This window comes from Pseudonaja textilis, chromosome 5, assembly GCF_049901715.1.
Source record: "Pseudonaja textilis isolate UNSWEBS1 chromosome 5, rPseTex1.2, whole genome shotgun sequence".
NCBI lineage: Eukaryota > Metazoa > Chordata > Lepidosauria > Squamata > Elapidae > Pseudonaja > Pseudonaja textilis.
This window is the reverse complement of record NC_141994.1, coordinates 24,645,053-24,664,934: the sequence shown is the minus strand read 5'-3', so window position 1 is coordinate 24,664,934 and position 19,882 is coordinate 24,645,053. Positions and strand designations below refer to the sequence as shown.

The 19,882-nt window shown below is 42.1% G+C and overlaps 1 protein-coding gene across 12 annotated transcripts in view; it reads left to right on the top strand.

Moving 5' to 3' along the window:
* Positions 1–19,882, top strand: part of MAGI2 (membrane associated guanylate kinase, WW and PDZ domain containing 2) — a 566,496-nt gene that overhangs the window by 417,217 nt on the left and 129,397 nt on the right. For all 12 annotated transcript variants that reach the window (XM_087934364.1, XM_087934361.1, XM_087934362.1 and 9 more), the window contains one exon: positions 10,499–10,556. In XM_087934364.1, coding sequence (XP_087790490.1) covers positions 10,499–10,556 — 58 coding nt within the window. The remainder of the gene's footprint in view (positions 1–10,498; positions 10,557–19,882) is intronic.

The window sequence follows — 19,882 nt, the reverse complement described above, 5'->3', positions numbered from 1 at the left end:
TATCTTTTGCTGCAGCCCCGGAGAGTAAAAAACAGGGAAATATAGGACAGGGTGGCGCAGGGGCTGGTGCATATTTTACTCAATCTTGATACGAATCTGGACAGAGGAAGAGGGAGGGAGGGGGGAGGGAGGGAGGGGAAGGAGGGAGGGAGGGGGAGAGAGAGAGGGAGAGGGAGAGAGAGATGGTGAGGTGAATAATTTGGTACTTCAAAGAATCAATGAGAGAAGCAAGCTAGAACAAAGGAGAAATTTCCTGACAGGGGGAACAATCCATCAGTGAAACAATTTGCCTTCTCCTGCTTGAGCAGGGGGTTAGACTAGAAGACCTCCAAGGTCCCTTCCAACTCTGCTATTCTGTTATTTCGAATCTCTGATAAAAAGAAAAGCTGATAACATAAATCCAAGTCTCTCTCTTTCTATACTGTCCTTACGAAAAGGCTGCAGAGAAGTAGCGTTGATGTGGCCTACAAAACTTCGGCTGAAGGAAATCAGGGAATGCGTGTATTTGCGCTACGGAAATTACGGGCTTTGAATGGAAGTTTTCACTTTCCGCCAACCAGCCGCCCAAGCCTCATTGTGCACTGCCAATGTTCCTCCATTGTTTTTCTGCTTTGAACAACAACAAAACAAGCCTCTTACATAAACCCATTTGCATGCATCTGATGTTCGAGTGAACCCCTTAGTGCCCGATATTATCCATTAACACTCTCTCGCCAAAGCTGTAAAAATAAACATTATCCAAAATCACCATGCTAACAGATGAAAGAAGGGCTCTTCTTCTATCTGTTAGCAGAGTGGTTTTGGATAACATCACAGATGCTCTTCTGTTAAAGCAGAAGCAAAAACAAAAAACAAGAGTCCCGTCTTCCCCTCCCTTTTTTCTTTCCTTTGGATAAAATTTTGCAATTTTCTGCAAGGAAACAATTCCTTACTCCTAAGTAAGATAAACGTAAAGGTTCCCCTCGCACATATGTGCTAGTCGTTTCCGGCTCTAGGGGGGCGCTGCTCATCTCTGTTACAAAGCCAAAGAGCCAGCGCTGTCCGAAGACGTCTCCGTGGTCATGTGGCCGGCAGAACTAAACGCTTTCAAAGGTGCATGGAACACTGTTACCTTCCCACCAAAGGTATTATTTTTCTACTTCACTATTTGTCTACTTGCATTTTTTACGTGCTTTCGAACTGCTAGGTTGGCAGAAGATGGGACAAGTAATGGGAGCTCACTCCATTATGTGGCGCTGGGGATTCAAACCGCCGAATTGCCGGCCTTTCTGATCGACAAGCTCAGAGTCTTAGCCACTGAGCCACCTCCTAAGTAGAGAGTTGCTAAACAGCTGCCCTTAATCTGTTGCCTTTTGGGTGGGTTGGGTTCTAACTCCCAAGATTTGTAACCCAGGATGATCCACTCAGATTGGTTTGAAATACAACCTGAGATCATCCAGGTTGAGAAAGGGTTGGTGTGCTGTACAAAAGGGATCTATCGAATGTATTGATCTACATATTTATTACTTGGTCTGCAAAGTCTCAGCCCGACTTTAGGTCAAATTCTCCGAATCTATCATATTAACAAGAGCAACTAACTAACTTCAACTTATGACCAGTAAGTGGTGGAATTCAAAATGTTTACTACCAGTTCTGTGGCTGTGGTTTGGTGGCGTGGCTTGGCTTGGCTTGGTGGTCATGGCTTGGCGGCGTGGCTTGGTAGGCGTGGCAGGGCCAGGATATACTGCAAAATCCCCATTCCAAAATCCCCTTCCCCAACTCACTAACCTTCTTTCCAGCTCTGTTCTCCTGTGCAGGGCAACAAAAGAAGACCCAGCCGATCAGCTGGGACTCGGGAGGCAGAGAAGTGATGGGGGCAGGGCCAGTCAGAGGTGGCATTTGCCGGTTCTTCGAACTAGCCAAAATTTCCACCAACAGTTCTCCAGAGCCAGCTGAATTACCACCTCTGCTTATGACCCAATTGTTTTGTCTGTTGAAGTGTGACATTTGTTAAGTGAGTTTCACCCCGTTTTACTATCTTTCTTGCCACAGCGGTTTAGTGAATCACTTCCGTTGATAAGTGAACAACACCATTGTTAAGTGAGTCTAAATTTGATTTTACTTGCCAGAAGGTCGCAAAAGGGGATCGTGTGACCCCCAGGATGCAGCACCTGTCATAAATATGAAACAGTTGCCAAGCATCTGGATTTTGATCAGGTGACTACGGGGATGTTGCAATGGTCGTTAAGGGTAAAAAAAACAGTCATAAGTCACTTTTTTTCAGTGCCATGGTAACGTTAAATGGTCACTAAATGAACTTTTGTAAGTTGAGGATTACCTTTATGCGGTTTGTGGGACTGGGAAAAATGCCATAATTTTAAAAAATGCTTTATAATAACTGCTACTACTGGAAGAAGGAGGAAGGAAAAGGAAGAAAAATTCCTTCTTCTCAGCTTTCAGGGGGCATCTTCCCATCTTGAAAATTAGAAACAAGATACACGTAGTGTCTTTAGGTGATTTATTTTGGACGTCTGGATTTATTTATCTCTTACATTATATATTATGATTCCACAGGGGCTTCCTACTGTTTCTTTTCCTTGGTGTTTCTTGGTTCACTTTTCTTTCCCCCTTTAGGCTTTATACGGTTTTCATTTACTAGGAGTTAATTAACTATGGTCTAACATAAATAACTATGATTTAAGGAAAGAAGCAGAATGTTTTTTTAAAAAATGATATGGCATTTGTGTAGTTATTTACCAAGCATATCTAAATTATATTAAAATAACCAAAATAGCTTTACGATCTCCAAGGCATGTCCCAACGTTTCAGCACCCCTAATGTTTGGAAATTGAAAGCTGAAAAATTTGACAAGTTTATGAACAATGATTTATCACTGTTGTTGTATGTCTGGACACTGGGAGTTTATGCAGCAAAGACAAATTTCTTGTGTGTTCAATCGCATTTGGTCAATAAAGAATTCTATTCTGTTCTGTTCTGTTCTGTTCTATTCTATTCTCTATTCATTCCATATTCTATTCTATTCTATACTCTACTCTACTCTACTCTACTCTATTTTATCATTATTCTTATTCTATTTTCCACTCCATTTCATTCTATTCCCTGTTCTGTTCCAGTCTGTTCACTTCCTTTTTGTTCTGTTCCGTTCTGTTCCATTCCAGTCCATTACATTCTCTGTTCTATTCCATTCCATTCCAATCCACTCCATTCCATTTCCTATTCTGTTCTGTTCTGTTCTGTCCTGTCCTATCCTACCCTATCTCATCCCATCCCATTCCATTCCACTCCACTCCACTCTACTCCACTCCATTCTTTTTGTCTATTGTATTCTATTCTGTTCTATTCTATTCTCTATTCATTCCATATTCTGTTCTGTTCTGTTCTACTCTACTCTACTCTACTCTACTCTACTCTACTCTACTACTCTCTGTTCTACTCTACTCTATTCTATTCTTATTCTCTTCTACTCTATTCTCCATTCCATTCCCTTTTTTATTCTGTTCTGTTCTACTCTAAAGCACTCAGTCTGGAAGCTGAAAAGAAAATCAGATTCTCGGTGTCCTTTATTGCTTGAAACTTTCTCCATCCCCTGGAAACAGAAACTTTGTTCCAAAACTAAAAGTTGCCCTATCTCTGAACCTATGAGAATCTGCTATGTCCATATTTCTGTTCCTTGGTCTATTCTGAGGTCTTCATTCTGAACCTCTGTTCTGCTGCCTCGTGAAAACTTTTAGAGTGTAAGGCACACAAGTCTTTGCCAAACCATTCGGCAGCCCCATGCTATGTGATTCATGGTTGAAAAGGGGTTACTTTATTGTGGTGTTTTGGAAACAGTCTGTTTTGTAGTTCCTGGGAAGCTTAATGGGGATCCTTCAAGTAGAAGATCAATAATGCAGACAAGCTCATCTGAAGAAGGAACTAGGCCTCCCTTTATCGATTTTTCTCCAGAACAAACAAGCACAGGAGGTGTTCAACTCTTTGTTCAGCCAAGACGTAGTGAAGCTTGGCCACTTTAAATGGAAACACTTTAGGGTATTCACCTCACTCCTCAGTTCATTCCTATTTATGATAGCTGCATGACAAATTGGCCTCGGTCTGAATAGGAGCTTCAGGCAGAAACTTTCTTTTCTGAGGTATATCGCTGAATTAACTTCTGTTTATCAGGCCACAGTTTAGCCCAAGAAATCCTTGTCAAAAATCAAATTTTAGTGATGAAAAGAATTCCCCTTTCTGGTAACGGACGAGTTTCCATTTTAGAGAACATTTTTAATAGACGTCACTGAATTCTGCCCAATATTTGATACTGCACAAATCAGAGTGTTTTTGTGTGTGTTTTTCTACCATACATCTATTCGGGGTGGGCTGCTACAGGTTTGTTCCTTTTAATGACTCCAACTTGGGCCCCAATGTCCAATTATCCTCACCTGAATATCAAACTCTTCCAAAAGCAGTCTATGAAGGGAGTAAATGCAGTCCGAACCCAAAGTAAAGATAATTAGAAATTTTTAAAAAAACACAAACCATGCTGAAGTAATTAGCACGACAGGCCAGGAAGATAAATGGCAGACTCCAAAAGATAACGCAGCACCCACAGTTGGGAGGATGCCAAAACCCAGATAAGCCTTGACAAAGATAATGCTCACTTTGCTTCCAGCAACTTTGCCATGCGCAGTTTGCCCTTTTAAACTGTCTTCCCAACTGCGTCCCTTGAAGGGGATCAGGGCCCTTTCCTCTCCCATAAGCCACATTGCTCCCTTCTCCATTCCTCCCTGCGTGCCCTAGGATGAAGAGGGGATGGCCCTGGGTCTTCCTCTGAATGCCCAGCCAGACTTCCCCGTTTCTTCCACAGCCACCGGAGCCACACTCCTACTCCCTGTCAGCTACTTAATCTCCCTCTCAGAATCAGACTCCAACAAGGACATGACAGGTGGATTTTCAATGGGTCATCAAATCTGCCTAATTTTGCAGAGGATATAGCAAAATTTAGCTACATTCCAAGAGACTATATCAGAATGATCTGATGAGAGCAAATATATGTAGGGAAAAATCAGGGGTTCCCAGGTATTTCTGTTGATGAATGAGACATTTGTTAAGTGAGTTTTGCCCCATTTTAAGAGCTTTCTTGTTCCAGTTATCAAATGGATCACTGCAGTTGTTAAGTCAGTAACACAGTTGCTAAGTGAATCTGGTTTCCTTTATTGACTTGGTCTTCTCTGAAGGTCCCAAAAGGGGATGCCATGAGCCTGGGATGTTGCAACCATCATAAATATGAGTCAGTTGCCTAGCATTTGAATTTTGATCAGCTGACCATGGGGATGCTGCAAGGGTCGTAAGTGTGAAAAACTCCCTACAGATGAAAAGGTAATTTAAAAAAATATTAGACTGTGCTGAAATGGATAGATTAACATTAAAGATAAAGCATGAAGAAGATACAGAATATTCTTTAACATGGGACTTGTTTTACCAATGGCTAGATAGTAAAGGTAGAAACTAGAAGTTTGGCAGAATACCACTATGTACAAGTAACTATTATTGTCATCATTATTCATCGCACAGTCAGCCAGATGTTCAGACTGGGATTGGAATTTTTAGTCTACCTATTGAGTTCTTACCAAGGACCTGGGATAGGCAAATCTGAATGTTTGATGGTGTTACAGATATCGCTGCAGAATGGAAGCTGTTCCAAGTAAAGATTCCTTCTGCAATTGACTGATGGCAAATTTGTCAATGCCACTAATAGTGTTCAAGTGGTGCTCCTGTTGTTTTGGGACTCTACCGAAGGCACCTATGACTATTGGTACTACCCTTGCTTGCCTTTGTCATAGTCATTCTACTTCTATTTGTAGGTCTTTGTATTTTGTTATCTTCTCCAGTTCTTTCTCTTCTATTCTGCTGTCCAGGCACTATTATTATTATTATTATTATTATTATTATTATTATTATTATTATTATTATTTAATCTTTAGTGAGATTCACAGCCTTTGGGGCTGGTTGGTAGCTCAACAGCTCGAGTCCTAACCAAGGACCTAGGAACTGTTCAGGTAGCGTTAGAGGATATAAGCTGTTCCAAGTAGGGTGGTTTTTTATAGAATCAGGGTATTCAAGTCTGATAAATTCAGGATTTCCAAATAGCAAGGCAATACCTCAAGTATTGCTCCAAGGGCTCCAATTACAATTGGGATAACACACAATTTCTTTTTCCAAAGTCGCTCAACTTCAATTTGTAAGTCCCGATACGTTGTGATTTTTTCTTGCTGCGTGTCTTCAATTTGTACATCACCAGGTATTGCAATGTCAATGAACCAAACCTTTTTCTTTTCAACTATTGTTATGTCAGGTGTGTTGTGGACCAAATACCTGTCCATCTGAATTCTGAAGTCCCACAAGATCTTGACTTTTCATTCTCCAGAGCCTTCTCAACCTGATGTTCCCAGTTGTTGTTACTGTACTCAAATCCAAACTTTTGGCATATTATTATTATTATTATTATTATTATTATTATTATTATTATTATTATTATTATTATTATTATATTGTCCCAGACAATACAGTTAAGCAATCGTGTATATTAAAGAAAAATGTATACATATTTTTTTTTAAAAAAGTGTGAAAAACGATCATAAGTCACTTTCAGTGCCATTATAACTCCAGTCTTTAAATGAATTGTCAAGGACTTTCTATACTACCCCTGCTAGGTCACAACTTGTAGTCTCCTGTTGACTGGTTTAAGAAATGAGGGGTCCTTGGTGCTCTCAGAGCTCAGTTGCTTTCTTGCAGACATTTCATTACCCTAACATCATCAGGGCTAAGAAGAAGGGTGGTTTGCTCTCAGAATTACCTGTACACCTTGGTGCAACACAACCCACAGAGTGAGACCAGAGGGGGAGGGATGTTGTGGTCAGTAGTGGGATTCAACTAGAGTAACAACCGGTTTGGTAAAGCGCACGTGTGCATTTAAAAATAGCAAGAAAACTTACCTTTTACTGCAGCCTTAGTGAGTAAAAACAGCAGGGTGTAGCAATCCACTCTGCCACGCTTATCAGCTTGGCTTCAAACAAAGGAAATATAGGACAGAATAGTGCAGGGGCCAGTGGGCAGGGCCAACTGATTGCTGGAACTACTGATTCTCCCTCCAACTGGTCCATACTGGCTGAATCCCACCCCTGGTTGTGGTGCTTCCGACTCAACCCTAATTTGCAAATCGTTGTTGATTCATTGCCAAGGGGAACCAAATGTGTCACTTTTCAAATGAAGAACCAGATGCGTCTTTCGCTGAGAAGGCTGCCTTTCCTGATGACGCTGTGGAAAAGACAAGCCACCAAAAGGAAGTTGAGTTTGGCAGATGGTACGAACCATTCCAATCAGAGGAATGAAATCACCCAATGGAGGCCTGCTTCTTGGTCGTTCGAATGCCAGGAAGTCGTCGAACCATCTTTCTGAACTTCAAATGACTCAGGAAAGGACCTTCATCAAGGCAGCTGTAGGAAGCTGAGGCTAAGAAAGGAATGGTTGTTGTAAGACGGCAGCCATTTGCATAATGTGCAGCTGAAACAAAGCCCTGCAATAAGTCCTATTTCACAGCAATCACAAAAGGAAAGAAATCTGTAGAGGGAAAAGGTTTCCATGGGCAGTCTTTCATGAACAAAAGTTGGCTTTATTAAAGGAGTCAAGCTAGAAGAGGGAGTCAAGCTATTCTCCAAAGCACCGAAGGGCAGGACAAGAAGCAACGGGTGGAAATGAATCAAAAAGAGAAGCAATTTAGAACCAAAGAGAAAATTCCTGACAGTTAGAACAATTAATCAGTGGAATGGCTTCCTTCCAGAAGTTGTGGCTGCTCCATCACTGGAGGTTTTTAAAGAAGAGATGCCTGAAGTGGTATAGGGTTTCCTATCTAAGCAGGGGGTTGGACTAGAAGACCTCCAAGGCCCCTTCCAACTCTGCTATTCTATTCTAAAGAGAAAAAACATTTCTGGAGACATAAAAGCCAATAGGAATCATATACAGGGCAGAACTAACCTATCATGCCCCTGGTGGAGTCTGACTCTGACTCAGAGGAGGAACAGCCGACAGGGAGTGGAAGTGTGGCTCCAGAGGTTGTGGAGGAGGCTGGGGAAGGGCAGAGGCCGGCTGGGCAGTCAGAGGAGGACCACCCCTGGGTGGGCGTGGCTAACCTGACAGCACTCAGATCGAGGGGTGCCTCGCCTCCCAACCTCACCTGGCCACTCGCCTTGTCTCCTGACCGCTTGTTGGGTAGGAGGGGAAGGGTGAAGTGGGCCGGGCGTGGCGAGGCACCCAAATCAGCCAGTTCGCCAAACTACACAAAAGAATTAGCAACCGGTTCTACTGAACCAGTGCGAATCGGCTGAATCCCACCCTGGTGCCAAGCCTTCAATTAAGGCTTCAATTCCACAGTTTCTAAGGGTGCCCAATTGACTCTGAGCAGCTTCCAAAATAATCATGTTTCAATAATTATTTAAATAATTAATAATTTAAATCATTATAATTATCCTCCTTGAAAAATATATAGAAGCCGGCTAAAATTCCTAATAGAAGGTTTAAAGTGAAATCATGGTGGAAAATTCTCTAACAAATGCCATGACTGGCATTCTTTTCTTCATCCTAGTCAGCCCAAGTAAGATTTTCAAAATCCAGGCAAAATAACATGACGGCAACATTCCTGCATTCTCTTAGCAGAATAACAGAGTTGGAAGGGACCTTGGAGGTCTTCTAGTCCAGCCCCCAAGCAGGAAACCCTACACCATTTTAGACAAATAGTTATCCAGTCCCTTAAAAACCTTCAGTGATGGAAGCAGCCACCACTTCTGAAAGCAAATTGTTCTACTGATTAATTGTTCTCATTGTCAGGAAATTTCTCCTTATTTCTAAGTTGGGTCTCTCCTGGAATACCATCCATCCATCCATCCATCCTTCTTTTCGTGCCTTCAGGTGCTTTGGAGAATAGTTGGTCCCTTCTCTTCTTTGGGGCAGTGCCTTAAATATTGGAAGACTGCTATCATGTCACCCCTAGTCGTTTTTGCTCTCTGTCCCCCACCTACTGTAATCTGTAAATTCAATTTTCAGGGATGCCAGTGAAGGAAGAAGACCTGTTGTGTAAAACAGATTTCTATTTAATTAACTCAACCAACATTCTGGTAATTTTCAGTTTCGGCAGGAAACTGTAAGGACTTATTTTGAATCGTGCAAGATGCAAATATTCTGTTCAATATTTTATGAAGGAGCCGCAGCAAAGAATTTAAAAAAGCATTTCCAGCTGGGTAAATGCGCTTGGATTTTATTTAACCAAGGATGGAATACAGTTTGAAAAAAATAATGGGAAACCAGTAGTACTATTCCTTTAATCAAATGGAGAAGAAAGAGAGAGGGGGGAGAGAGAGAGAGAAGAAAGAAAGAGAAAGAAAGAAAGAAAGAAAGAAAGAAGGAAGGAAGGAAGGAAGGAAGGAAGGAAGGAAGGAAGGGAGAAAAGGAAGGAAGCATGAAAGCAAGGAAGCAAGAGGGGAGGAGGGAGGAAAGGAGGGAAGAAAGGAGAAAAAGAAAGAAAGAGAAAGGAAAAAGGGAGGGAGGAGAAAAGGAGGGAGAGAAGGAAGGAAGGAAAAGGTTGAGGATGGAGGAACGGAGGAAGGAAGGAAAGAGAAAAGTGAGAGAAAGAGAAAGAAAGAAGGAAGGGAGGGAGGAAGGAAGGAACAAAGGAAAGAAGGAAGAAGCAGTCATAGATAACTTTGAAAGTGAATTGTGCATTCAACACTCAAATGGTCACCACCTCCAACACACTACATAAACATGACAAAATAAATAAATAAATAAATAAATAAATAAATAAATAAATACAAAATTATACATATGCCCACATACACACATATATATGGCACAGAGAAACAGCACAGTCTAGTTCAAATGTTCACAGATACATGGCGAGAAAAAAGAATCCTGAGATTTTACAAGACAGGTGGCATAAGGAACAAAGCTGTTACTGAATCAGGCAGTCCTGCTAGAGATACTTCAAAACCACCTCCCAGAGGGGAGCAAAAGAAACAGACCATAAAGTGGGTGTGTGGGGTCTCTAACAATGATTCAAGTTCTACGCACATAGCGCTTGTAAGCAGTATCCCGAATAAGGGGAAGCCAACTTCCTATGACCTTCTCTGCTGTCCTCACCACTCTCTGTACGGACTTTCTATCTGAGGCACTGCAGCTACCAAACCAAACAGGGATGCAGTTTGTTAAGAAGCTCTCCATTGTGCCTCTGTAAAAAGTGGCCAGGACACAAGGAGAAATACGTGCTCTCTTCATCCAATGGAGGCCATTGCAGGTGCTGGTTTCTACACTTCACTGTGGTATATGTCTCAAATTTGGCATTGGTTCTGGGCATTAGGTGTAATGTTCCTCTCCTGTTGACCTTTTTTATTTATTTAGAAATCATGGCATCCTTTGTTATATGTCTTAACAAGCCTTCCTATTTCTTTTCTTTTCTTTTTCTTTTCAGAATTACCCTACGGCTGGGAGAAAATTGATGATCCCATCTATGGCACGTATTATGTGGAGTAAGTTTTTCAAACCATTATTAATTGCCTGTTAATCCTGTTGTCAGCGTTCCAGCTTTGGAAGTTATATTCCATGCTACCACCTGTATCAATTGTGGTTCAGGTCCTGTTCTGACCCAAAGTCTTGTCCAATAAAACAAACACAAACCAAAGAGAACAGAAACCTTTTAATGGTTCTTACAAATTCCTGGTTAAAAGGCTGCTGCAAACTAATTAATTTTGATAAGCACAAGCCTCGCCAAAACTGTGCGAGGCTGCCAAGAATAACAAATAAGGTTACCTAGAAATATTTTGCAACACAAGAGTCTTCAAATACCAACTAAGATACTGCAATGTCCACGAAGCTGGAGTTTCAAAACATCTTTGCTTCCTGCAAAGAACGTCCGATTCACAGCTGCCTTTTATCTCCTTGAAGGAGGGGCCATTACCTTGCAGCCTTACTCCTGAGTTGCCTGTGCTGTTGCAGCTGCTCTTTCCTATGAGCAATCCTGCGCGCACGCTCACTTCTCACAAACTCCTCGGGAACCTCCTCATCGCTGCTGCCAGCCCCCACAATCTCTGAAGGCTGCAGTCCACTCCCTAATGGTCCTGGCCCCCTCATCTGAGTCCTCATTCTCCTCAGCTGTCCGCACTTGCTTCTGGCTAACCACAACAGGTCCCGTGTGGCACTTCAGGTCGAAAAGAAAGCAGTCCATGGTGGTTTTTTTCTTGTTCCTGGGCACCTTAAGATGGGACAGAAAATAGAAGGCCCAACTGAAGAAAAAAAGTAATGCAATGTAGTCCTTGGCTTATGATCACAATGGAGCCTCAAATTTCCGTTGCTAAGCAAGAGAATTGTTCAGTGAGTTTTGTCCCACGATTGTTAAATGAATCACTGAGTGGTGCGGTGGCCTAGAGGAGGAGCTCTCGCCTCACAATCAGGAGACTGTGAGTTAAATCCTAGGTAGAGACAGATTGTAAAAAAAACCTCTACATTGCCGACAGGAAGGGCATCCGGCCAGTAAACATTCAGCTCCATTCAGTTGCCAAGACTCCACCCCGCAAGGCATTATGGGGTCATTAAAAGAGGGTGGTTGTTAAGTGAATCACTGCATTTGTTAAGTTAGTAACATGGTCGTTAAGTGAACCTTGTCAGAAGGTCACCAAAGGTGATGACATGACCCTGGGAACACTGCAATTGTCATAAATATGAGTCAGTTGCCAAGCATCTGAATTTTGATCACATGACCATGGGAATACTGCAATGGTCATAAGGGTTAAAAATAGCTATAGGTCACTTTTTTCCAGCAGTAACTGCAAACAGTCACTTAAACAGACTCACTTTTCAAGAGTGTTTTCCACTGAAAAAAAGTTACCTGTTTCTGTACTCTTGCCATCCCATAGTATTTATTCATTTATTTGATATGGTCACCGGACTCTTGCGCTATGGCTCCAGGCAGTTGGCAACAAATGAAACTCCAGTCTTGGGTCCCCCAAAATCTGAGAGGGGGAGGAATCTGCTTTTCTGAAGCAAGGCCAGACATAATTCAGGAAGAAGATCTCTCCAGAGGACAGGAGCTTCAACAGAAGAGGTCTTCTGTTCCTTGTCACTAGTGTTGTTTAAGGAAAGTTCTCAAAGAATACCCCCCTATTAAAGCATGTGCCATCTAGACCTTTAATGAAGGAATATCAGCATCAGTTGTCTTCTAGTACAGTGGTCGTCAAGCAGTGGGCCGTAGCCCACCGATGGTCTGCAAGAAAATTTTGGTGGTCCACAGAGAAATGCCACCCCCAAAGCAATTAATCCAGGCTGTGGGGCAACACAAGGCTTCACTGCCCACATGCCCCACGGGTACACAAGTCTTGCATAGCTTACATTAGGAACAACACAAGGTAGTGAGGGGAGGAGGGAAGGGGCAGAGGGGGGAACTTGCCCGGCCACCAGGTTGCTTCTTTCTTTCTTCTGCTTTTCGCTGCACGCAAGGAAAGCAGCAAAAGTCTTTCTTTCTCTGCCCCAAACTCTGACAGAAATGAGTCTTTGGGACCATGCAAGGCCTCCTGCTCCAAGAGGCTGCGCTGGCAAAGACTCATTTCCGGCAGAGTTTGGGGAGAGAGAAAGAAAGACTTCTGCTGCTTTCCTTGCATGAAGCCTGAGAACAGAGGTCAAAAGCAGGCTAGGAATGTGGCTGCCTTGGAGTGGGTAGGGATGTGTGAGGGGTGTGTGTGTGTGTGAGAGAGAGAGACAGAGAGAGAGAGAGAGAGAGAGAGAGACAGAGAGAGAGAGAGAGAGAGAGAGAGAGAGAGAGAGAGAGGAGAGAACAAATCACCACACTTCTGAGGTTAGATCAAATCTCTCTCTCTCTCTCTCTCCCTCCCTCCCTCCCTCCCTGTCTCCTTCTCTCTCCTCCCCTCTCCATCCCACCAACGTTAGCAAGCCACATCAGTCAAAATTCACATTAGTGGTCCACAGGATTTAAAATTATGAGTTTGGTGGTCCCTGAGGTCCAAAAGGTTGGCGACCCCTGTTCTAGTACAAGGGTCTCCAACCTTGGCCATTCTAAAACTTGTGGACTTCAACTCCCAGAAATAGAATAGAATAGAATAGAATAGAATAGAATAGAATAGAATAGAATAGAATAGAATAGAATAGAATAGAATAGAATAGAATAGAATAGAATATTCTTTATTGGCCAAGGGTGATTGGATACACATGGAATTTGTCTTGGTGCAAATGCTCTCAGTGTACATAAAAGAAAAGATACATTTGTCAAGAGTCAAGAATCATAAGGTACAACACTTAATAATAGTCATAGGGTACAATAAGAAATCAGAGTTGAAGTCTTAAAAGTTGTCAAATCTCCAATCTTGGGAACATTAAGACTTGCGGACTTCAAATCCCAGAATTTGGGAATTCCAAAGGTGTTTTTTCAAAAGGCAACTGGACTTCGTTTTTCCTTGAAGACGTTTCACTTCTCATCCAAGAAGCTTCTTCAGTTCTGAACTGAAGGAGCTTCTTCAATGAGAAGTGAAACATCTCCAAGGAAAATAAAGTCTAGTTGTTTTTGAAAAAACACCTTTGGGACAACCAGGACCTGGATGACTGAGAATCTCTGTAGGCAAATTCTGCGAAATGAAGTCCAGAAGTTGTAAATGGTAAAATTGGACAACTTGAAGAACTTTGTTTTTAGAGCATAAGAACCAGAAGAATTGGAGCATCAAATTGGAGCAAACCCTCTCAGAGGGTAAAATATCCGTCCTAGAAAAGGCAATGGTAGAACACTGGTGTATTTTTCTTAAGAAAACAGCAAGGAGGAGTTTTTGAGGTCCTTAGGGGTTGAGTTTGACTTAAAGGAAATTATTATCTCATTTCTGTATACATATGCGTTATGCAAATGGGCTATTTATCATTCTAAAGTGAATTTTAAAAACTGTATTATTTTGCTAGGTCTCATTTCATCTTGTGTTTTTTTTCCACACACATTCGTGTGTTTCTTTGTAATTTTGTTAGGTTTTTTTTCTTCAAACTCTTGTAGCCCCACCTTTTGGAAACATGTTTAATGAAAGGCAAAAAGAGCCCTGAGGAGATTTTGCACCTGTTGTAAGAAGTTTTAGAAGTTGGATCTTCTAATAAATTTGTCCCCATGTTTTTCCCTCAGACTGAAGACAGGAAAGCATTCATATCCTAATAGCAGGAATCTTCAAATCTGGCAACTTTAAGACTTGTGGACTTCAACTCCCAGAATTCCTCAGCCAGGCATGTGGAATTCTGGGAGTTGAAGTGTTGAAGTTACCAAATTTGGAGACCCCCTTACTTATCTGGAAATTTAGCACAGTCTTCAAAGTGCCTTAGGTTAGTCATAGGGATCTTTTAAACATGCTGCAGACTTTGAAGCTCCTTTGCAAAATAACGCTTTTTTCTCCCCCGAATGTATATCTTCAAAATGCTTGCCTTTTGTTCCCCTTCCAAAAATATAACTTAAGTGTCATTGGCAGCACTGATTTAGGTAATCAGAAAGCTTCTCTTGTCAAATGAAGCAGAAGAAAATTTGTGAAAATGAAATAAGTGAAAAGGAGTGAGGGGTGAGAATTGTTAATGCAACTCTGGGTTAAGATAACCTTTTTCATGGAATGAAACCTATTTTACAAATCCCACTCTACCTTTAAGAAGTGATCATTAGTCTCAAGAGAAGCATGGCATGCTCGCTTTTATCATGCAGTTAGACTCAAAATATGTAGTTTGAGAAGGAAGATGGGCAGCTCATGTTATCCAAAGATTTTATGTTAAAAAGGGGGGACAACAAAATTAAAAGTTAGATGAATACCCTCTAGAATGCCAGATATGTTTATTTTTCTTCCTGTTGAACAATTTTGCTTGCAGACTATATGGAATGGGAAGGGAAGGGAAGGGAAGGGAAGGGAAAGGAAAGGAAAGGAAAGGAAAGGAAAGGAAAGGAGGAGGAGGAGGAGGAGGAGGAGGAGGAGGAGGAGGAAAGGGAAAGGAAAAGAAAAGAAAAGAAAAGAAAAGAAAAGAAAAGAAAAGAAAAGAAAAAAGAAAAGAAAAGAAAAGAGGAGGGAAAGGGAGAGGGAAAGGAAAGAGAAGGAATGGAATGGAATGGAATGGAGTGGAGAGGAGTGGAGTGGAGTGGAGTGGAGTGGAGTAGAATAGAGTAGAGTGGAGTAGAGTAGAGTAGAGTAGAGTAGAGTAGAGTAGAGTAGAACAAAGCTACCGTTCATCAATGAAAGAAACAGTTGCATTCAAAAACTGGTATTGCTTTTTACGCTTTCTCCATATTCTACATTTTCTAAATTTCTGAGAGCAAGTTGCTATTATTCCAGCATTTATTTCTTAAAAAGAAGCTGGTGAAGGATCTCTAATCAAGGTTTGAAATAATCCAGTAAAATTCTAGCATCATTAGAAATACCACAGAATCTAAAACCTTTATCCACAGTATGAAAATCTGTGTTCGAATCTGCTAAAATCGTAGGCTGGAAATAAAAATTGTTTCTCATTTTTTCATCCTAAAATATGACACCTAAACAAGTTCCCTTGAAGTAGACAATAAAGCATCCTGCACACCAAGGGTAGGGTTCAAAAATCCCAGCAACTGGTTCACTGCCCGGTTGCTGGCGGGTGTGACCATGGTGGGCATGGCCTACCAGAACTTCTGGAAGGGCTGTTTTTCGCCTTCCCCATAGTCCAGAGGCTTCCCTCAGACCTCTGGGAGGGCGAAAATAGCCTCCCCCGGGCTCGGAAGGCCTCCGGAAGCCAGAAACAGGCCTGTTTCTGGACTTCTGGAACTTCCAGTTTGACCCATTTTTCACCCTCCTAGAGCACCTGTGCTTACCTGCATCCAAAACGGGTCGCGTGGTGACTCCTGAGAGGCGTGAGGCAGAGTGGGCGGGGGCAGCCGGTTGGCGGGGCCTACCAGTTCAGTGAACCAGATGTAAATTTAACATCCGGTTCGCGCGAACCGATCTGAACCAGCTGAATCTCACCCCGCTGCATACCCTTCTCTTGGCAATTCTAGCAGTAAATACATATTAACAGCAAGTACAGTACAGGAAGTCCTCAACTTATGACCAGCCCCCAATGTCTGTTGCTAAGCAAGACACTGGCCTCAAAGATGCTTTTTTTTAAAAGGCAGCTGGACTGTATTTTTTTTTTCTTGAGGAAGAACAGCAAAACAAGTCACTTCTCATCCAAGAAGCTTCATCAGTTTGTGATGGTGGAGAGGTGGAAATAGATGAGCATAGTGACAGACATAAAGTGAGATATTTGCTAAATCCCAAAGGTGCTTTTTATTTTCCAAGTGCTCATCCAAGAAGCTTCTTTAGCTCTTTAAAAAAAAGTGACCTGCAATTTTTTTAAAGAGAGTATCTTAACTTACTGCACCTGTGCGTGGTTTGCCAATTGCACAGTGGCAGATAGGACAGCACTCCAGAGGGTTAAGGTCATTGCCCAGAGGATCATGGGTTGCCCTCTCCCCTCTTTGGAAGACCTTTATAACCCCTGCTGCCTTAAGGAAGTTCAAAACATTGTCAAAGAGACATCTCATCCTGGGAACCCTTTTTCTTTGAACTACTACCATCTGGCAGATGGTACAGGACAATAAAAACAAGGACAAACAGGCTGAAAAACAGCTTCTATCTCAGGGCAGTAACTGTTGAATTCTACTGTTTAGTGCAATATTAATGCAACATCAGGGGTTTTCAATTCAATTGCCTAGAATGTGAAGGGTGTGCATTTCTGTTTATTTTCATAGTCATAATGTCCACTGAAGATGGTATTTAATTTTGTTGTATGAGGTGCAGTGACAATAAACTAAACTAAACTAAATCTATCTACTACAGTATCTATCTATCTATCTGCCTGTCTGTCTATCTGTCTGTCTATCTATCTATCTATCTATCTATCTATCTATCTATCTATCTATCTATCATCTATCTATCTATCTATCTATCTGCTATTAATATTGCATTGTATAGTGCAACATTAATACAGTATCAGGGCTTTTCAATTCAGTGTATAGAATGTGAAGAATGTGTGCTTGTGTTTATTTCCATAGTCATAAATTGTACACTGAAGATGGTATTTAATTTTGTTGTATGAGCTGCAAACTAAAGTAAAGTAAAGTAAACTAAGCTTCTTCAGCTCTTTAAAAAAAGTAATCTGCATTTTTTTAAGAGCTGAAGAAGCTTCTTGGATGAGAAGTTAAACTTCTTCAAAAAAAAAAAAACCAGAAAGTCCCCTTGCCAGAAAAGTCTCAGGGCTGTTGGCTCAGTGGTGGGATTCACATTTTTTTACTACCGGTTCTGTGGGCGTGGCTTGGTGGGCATGGCAGGGGAAGGATACTGTAAAATCTCCAGTCAAAGGTGGTATTTGCCAGTTCTCTGAACAACTCAAAATTTCCGCTACCGGTTCTCCAGAACTGGTCAGAACCTGCTGAATATCACCTCTGTGTTGGCTACACTAGAATAAGAATCCTAAAAAAGGAGAGTGCCAACCCACTCTGTTGTTGCCAAGGAAACCACAAATTCATGACTGTGAATGTGGTGACCCAGGGTGGGATACAAAATAAACACAGACCCCCAAAACAGGTGAAGCCCCCTTTATTCCTTCACTTTGCTTCCAATATCCTTGACTGGAGACAAAAAAAACTCCCACACAAGCAGTTACCAGAAGGAGGAAAATGCCATTTAAATTATAAAGAATAAAAAACAACATAAACCAGGCAAGATAAAGGCTGGAGGATGTCCACAGATAGCAGAACACACACTGGGAAGGATGCCAAAATTGGAGAGGAACCATAAACTAGAGATATTTCCATGCTTTGTTTCCAGCACTCGCCAGTACGCGTGTCCGTCTCCTCATCCAATCGTCACAGCAGCAACCCATGAAGAGGATCAAGGCCCTCTCCTCCTGAGTATACCACATCTCTCCCTTATCGTCTCCTCCCTGCATGCTCTAGGACGGATAGGGAATGGGCTTGGGTCCTCCTCTGACTGCTCAGCCGGCCTCTGCCCTTCCCCAGCCTCCTCCACAACCTTCAGAGCCACACTTCCATTCCCTGCCAGCTGTTCCTCCTGTCCCTCAGAGTCCGACTCTACCAAGGGCATGACAGTGAAGTTGATACAGGTGGGGAATGGAAGGATTTATATTCCTTGCGAACATTGGTCATTTGCATCCTTTTAGAGAGTCGTTGAGGCCACTTGGAGTTTCTTTATTTTTCCTTGAAGACGTTTCATTTCTCAATCAAGAAGCTTCTTCAGCTCTTCTTTAGAGCTGTTCTTCAGAGCTGAAGAAGCTTCTTGGATGAGAAGTGAAACATCTTCAAAGAAAAACCAGAAAGTCCAATTGCCTCTTGCAAAAAAAAAAAAAAAAGGCACCTTTGGGACATCCGTGACCTGGATGACTGAGAATCTACATAGACACCTTCGTTAAATGATTTTTTTCCTCCATTTTATAACCTTTCTTGCCACATTTGAAAGTGAATCACTGCAGTTGTTAATGAATTTGGCTTCACCGTTGACTTTGGCTGATCAGAAAGTCATAAAAGGGGATCCCATGACCCCGGGACACTGCAACTGTCATAAGTGCGAACCAGTGGCCAAGTATTCTGAATTTTGAACATGTGACCATGGGGACATTGCAATGGTCATAAGTGTGAAAAACAGCCATGTCACTTTTTTTCAGTAGTGTTGTATGTCAGGATTCCAGCGATTGCCCTAATTAAATCATGGGCCTCGAGCCAAGCTTCAAAAGAAACCAATAGATTTATTAGGAGCAACTTGTCTGGCATTAGCCTCTATAAAGCCAACTCTGGAATACGTAATTTACAGTCACCTCTGACCCTGTTTCCCCGTCCCCTCTGGGTGTGTCATAAATCAGATTCTCCAATGAAGCATGTTCCTGGGTTGGGTGTCATCAAGCACATTCTCCAATTAAGGATTTTCGTGGGCAGACGATCCAGTACCTTAGCTACAATCTTTGTAAGATAAGTGTTAGAATGTACTTCTGGTTTTAAACTGCCACCCTGCTCCTTCAAATTTCCTCCCCCCCACTTTGTTTATGGCAACTCTATAACAGGCATAGGAATGCTTTACGAGTTGACATTGTAACTTTGGACATTCACTAAGTGAACTGTGTAAGTTGAGGCAGGGGTGAGATTCATCCGGTGTTAGTACCGGTTCGGTACTTATGTTTCACATGCACTTGTGCCAGACGTGCGCTGTGTACACATGTAATACACCAAAAGTTGTGTGCCTCCTGGATAGCTGATAAGCACTGCGTGCGGATGTGCAGTGTTTGAAAAACACCTTTTTTCCTGCTTTTTCAGCCTCAGCTGTGCCACGCAAAGCAGCTGAGGTTGAAAAAGCAGGAAATAAAGGTTAGGTAAGAGCCCGGGCAGGCAGGTGGCCCAAAGATCAGCAGGCACAGAATCGGTTCTGTGTCTGCTGCTCTTCAGAGCTACCGGTTCTATATAGCTGGGCAGAACCGGTAGCATTCCATCCCTGAGTTGAGGACTACTTGTAGCTAACCATTAGTTGCTGTTCATGAAACCCAGGATTGGGATTCTACCAGTTCGGACCTATTTGCTAGAACCAGTTGTTAACATTCTAAGCAGTTTGGAGAAACAGTTGTTAGAAGAAATTACTGGTCTAATCCTGTAAAGAAGGCAGGAAGGAAACATTCTGGTGTTGCTTACAGAAATTGCCTCTCCATTAACCCTTATTACATTCTTGACAGGACTAGACTTCCTGTCTCAGGAACATCTCTGGAGTTTTTTCCCCTCCTTTGCTTGTGTGGAGTAACTCGTAAAGTTACAATGGCACTGAAAAAAGTGACT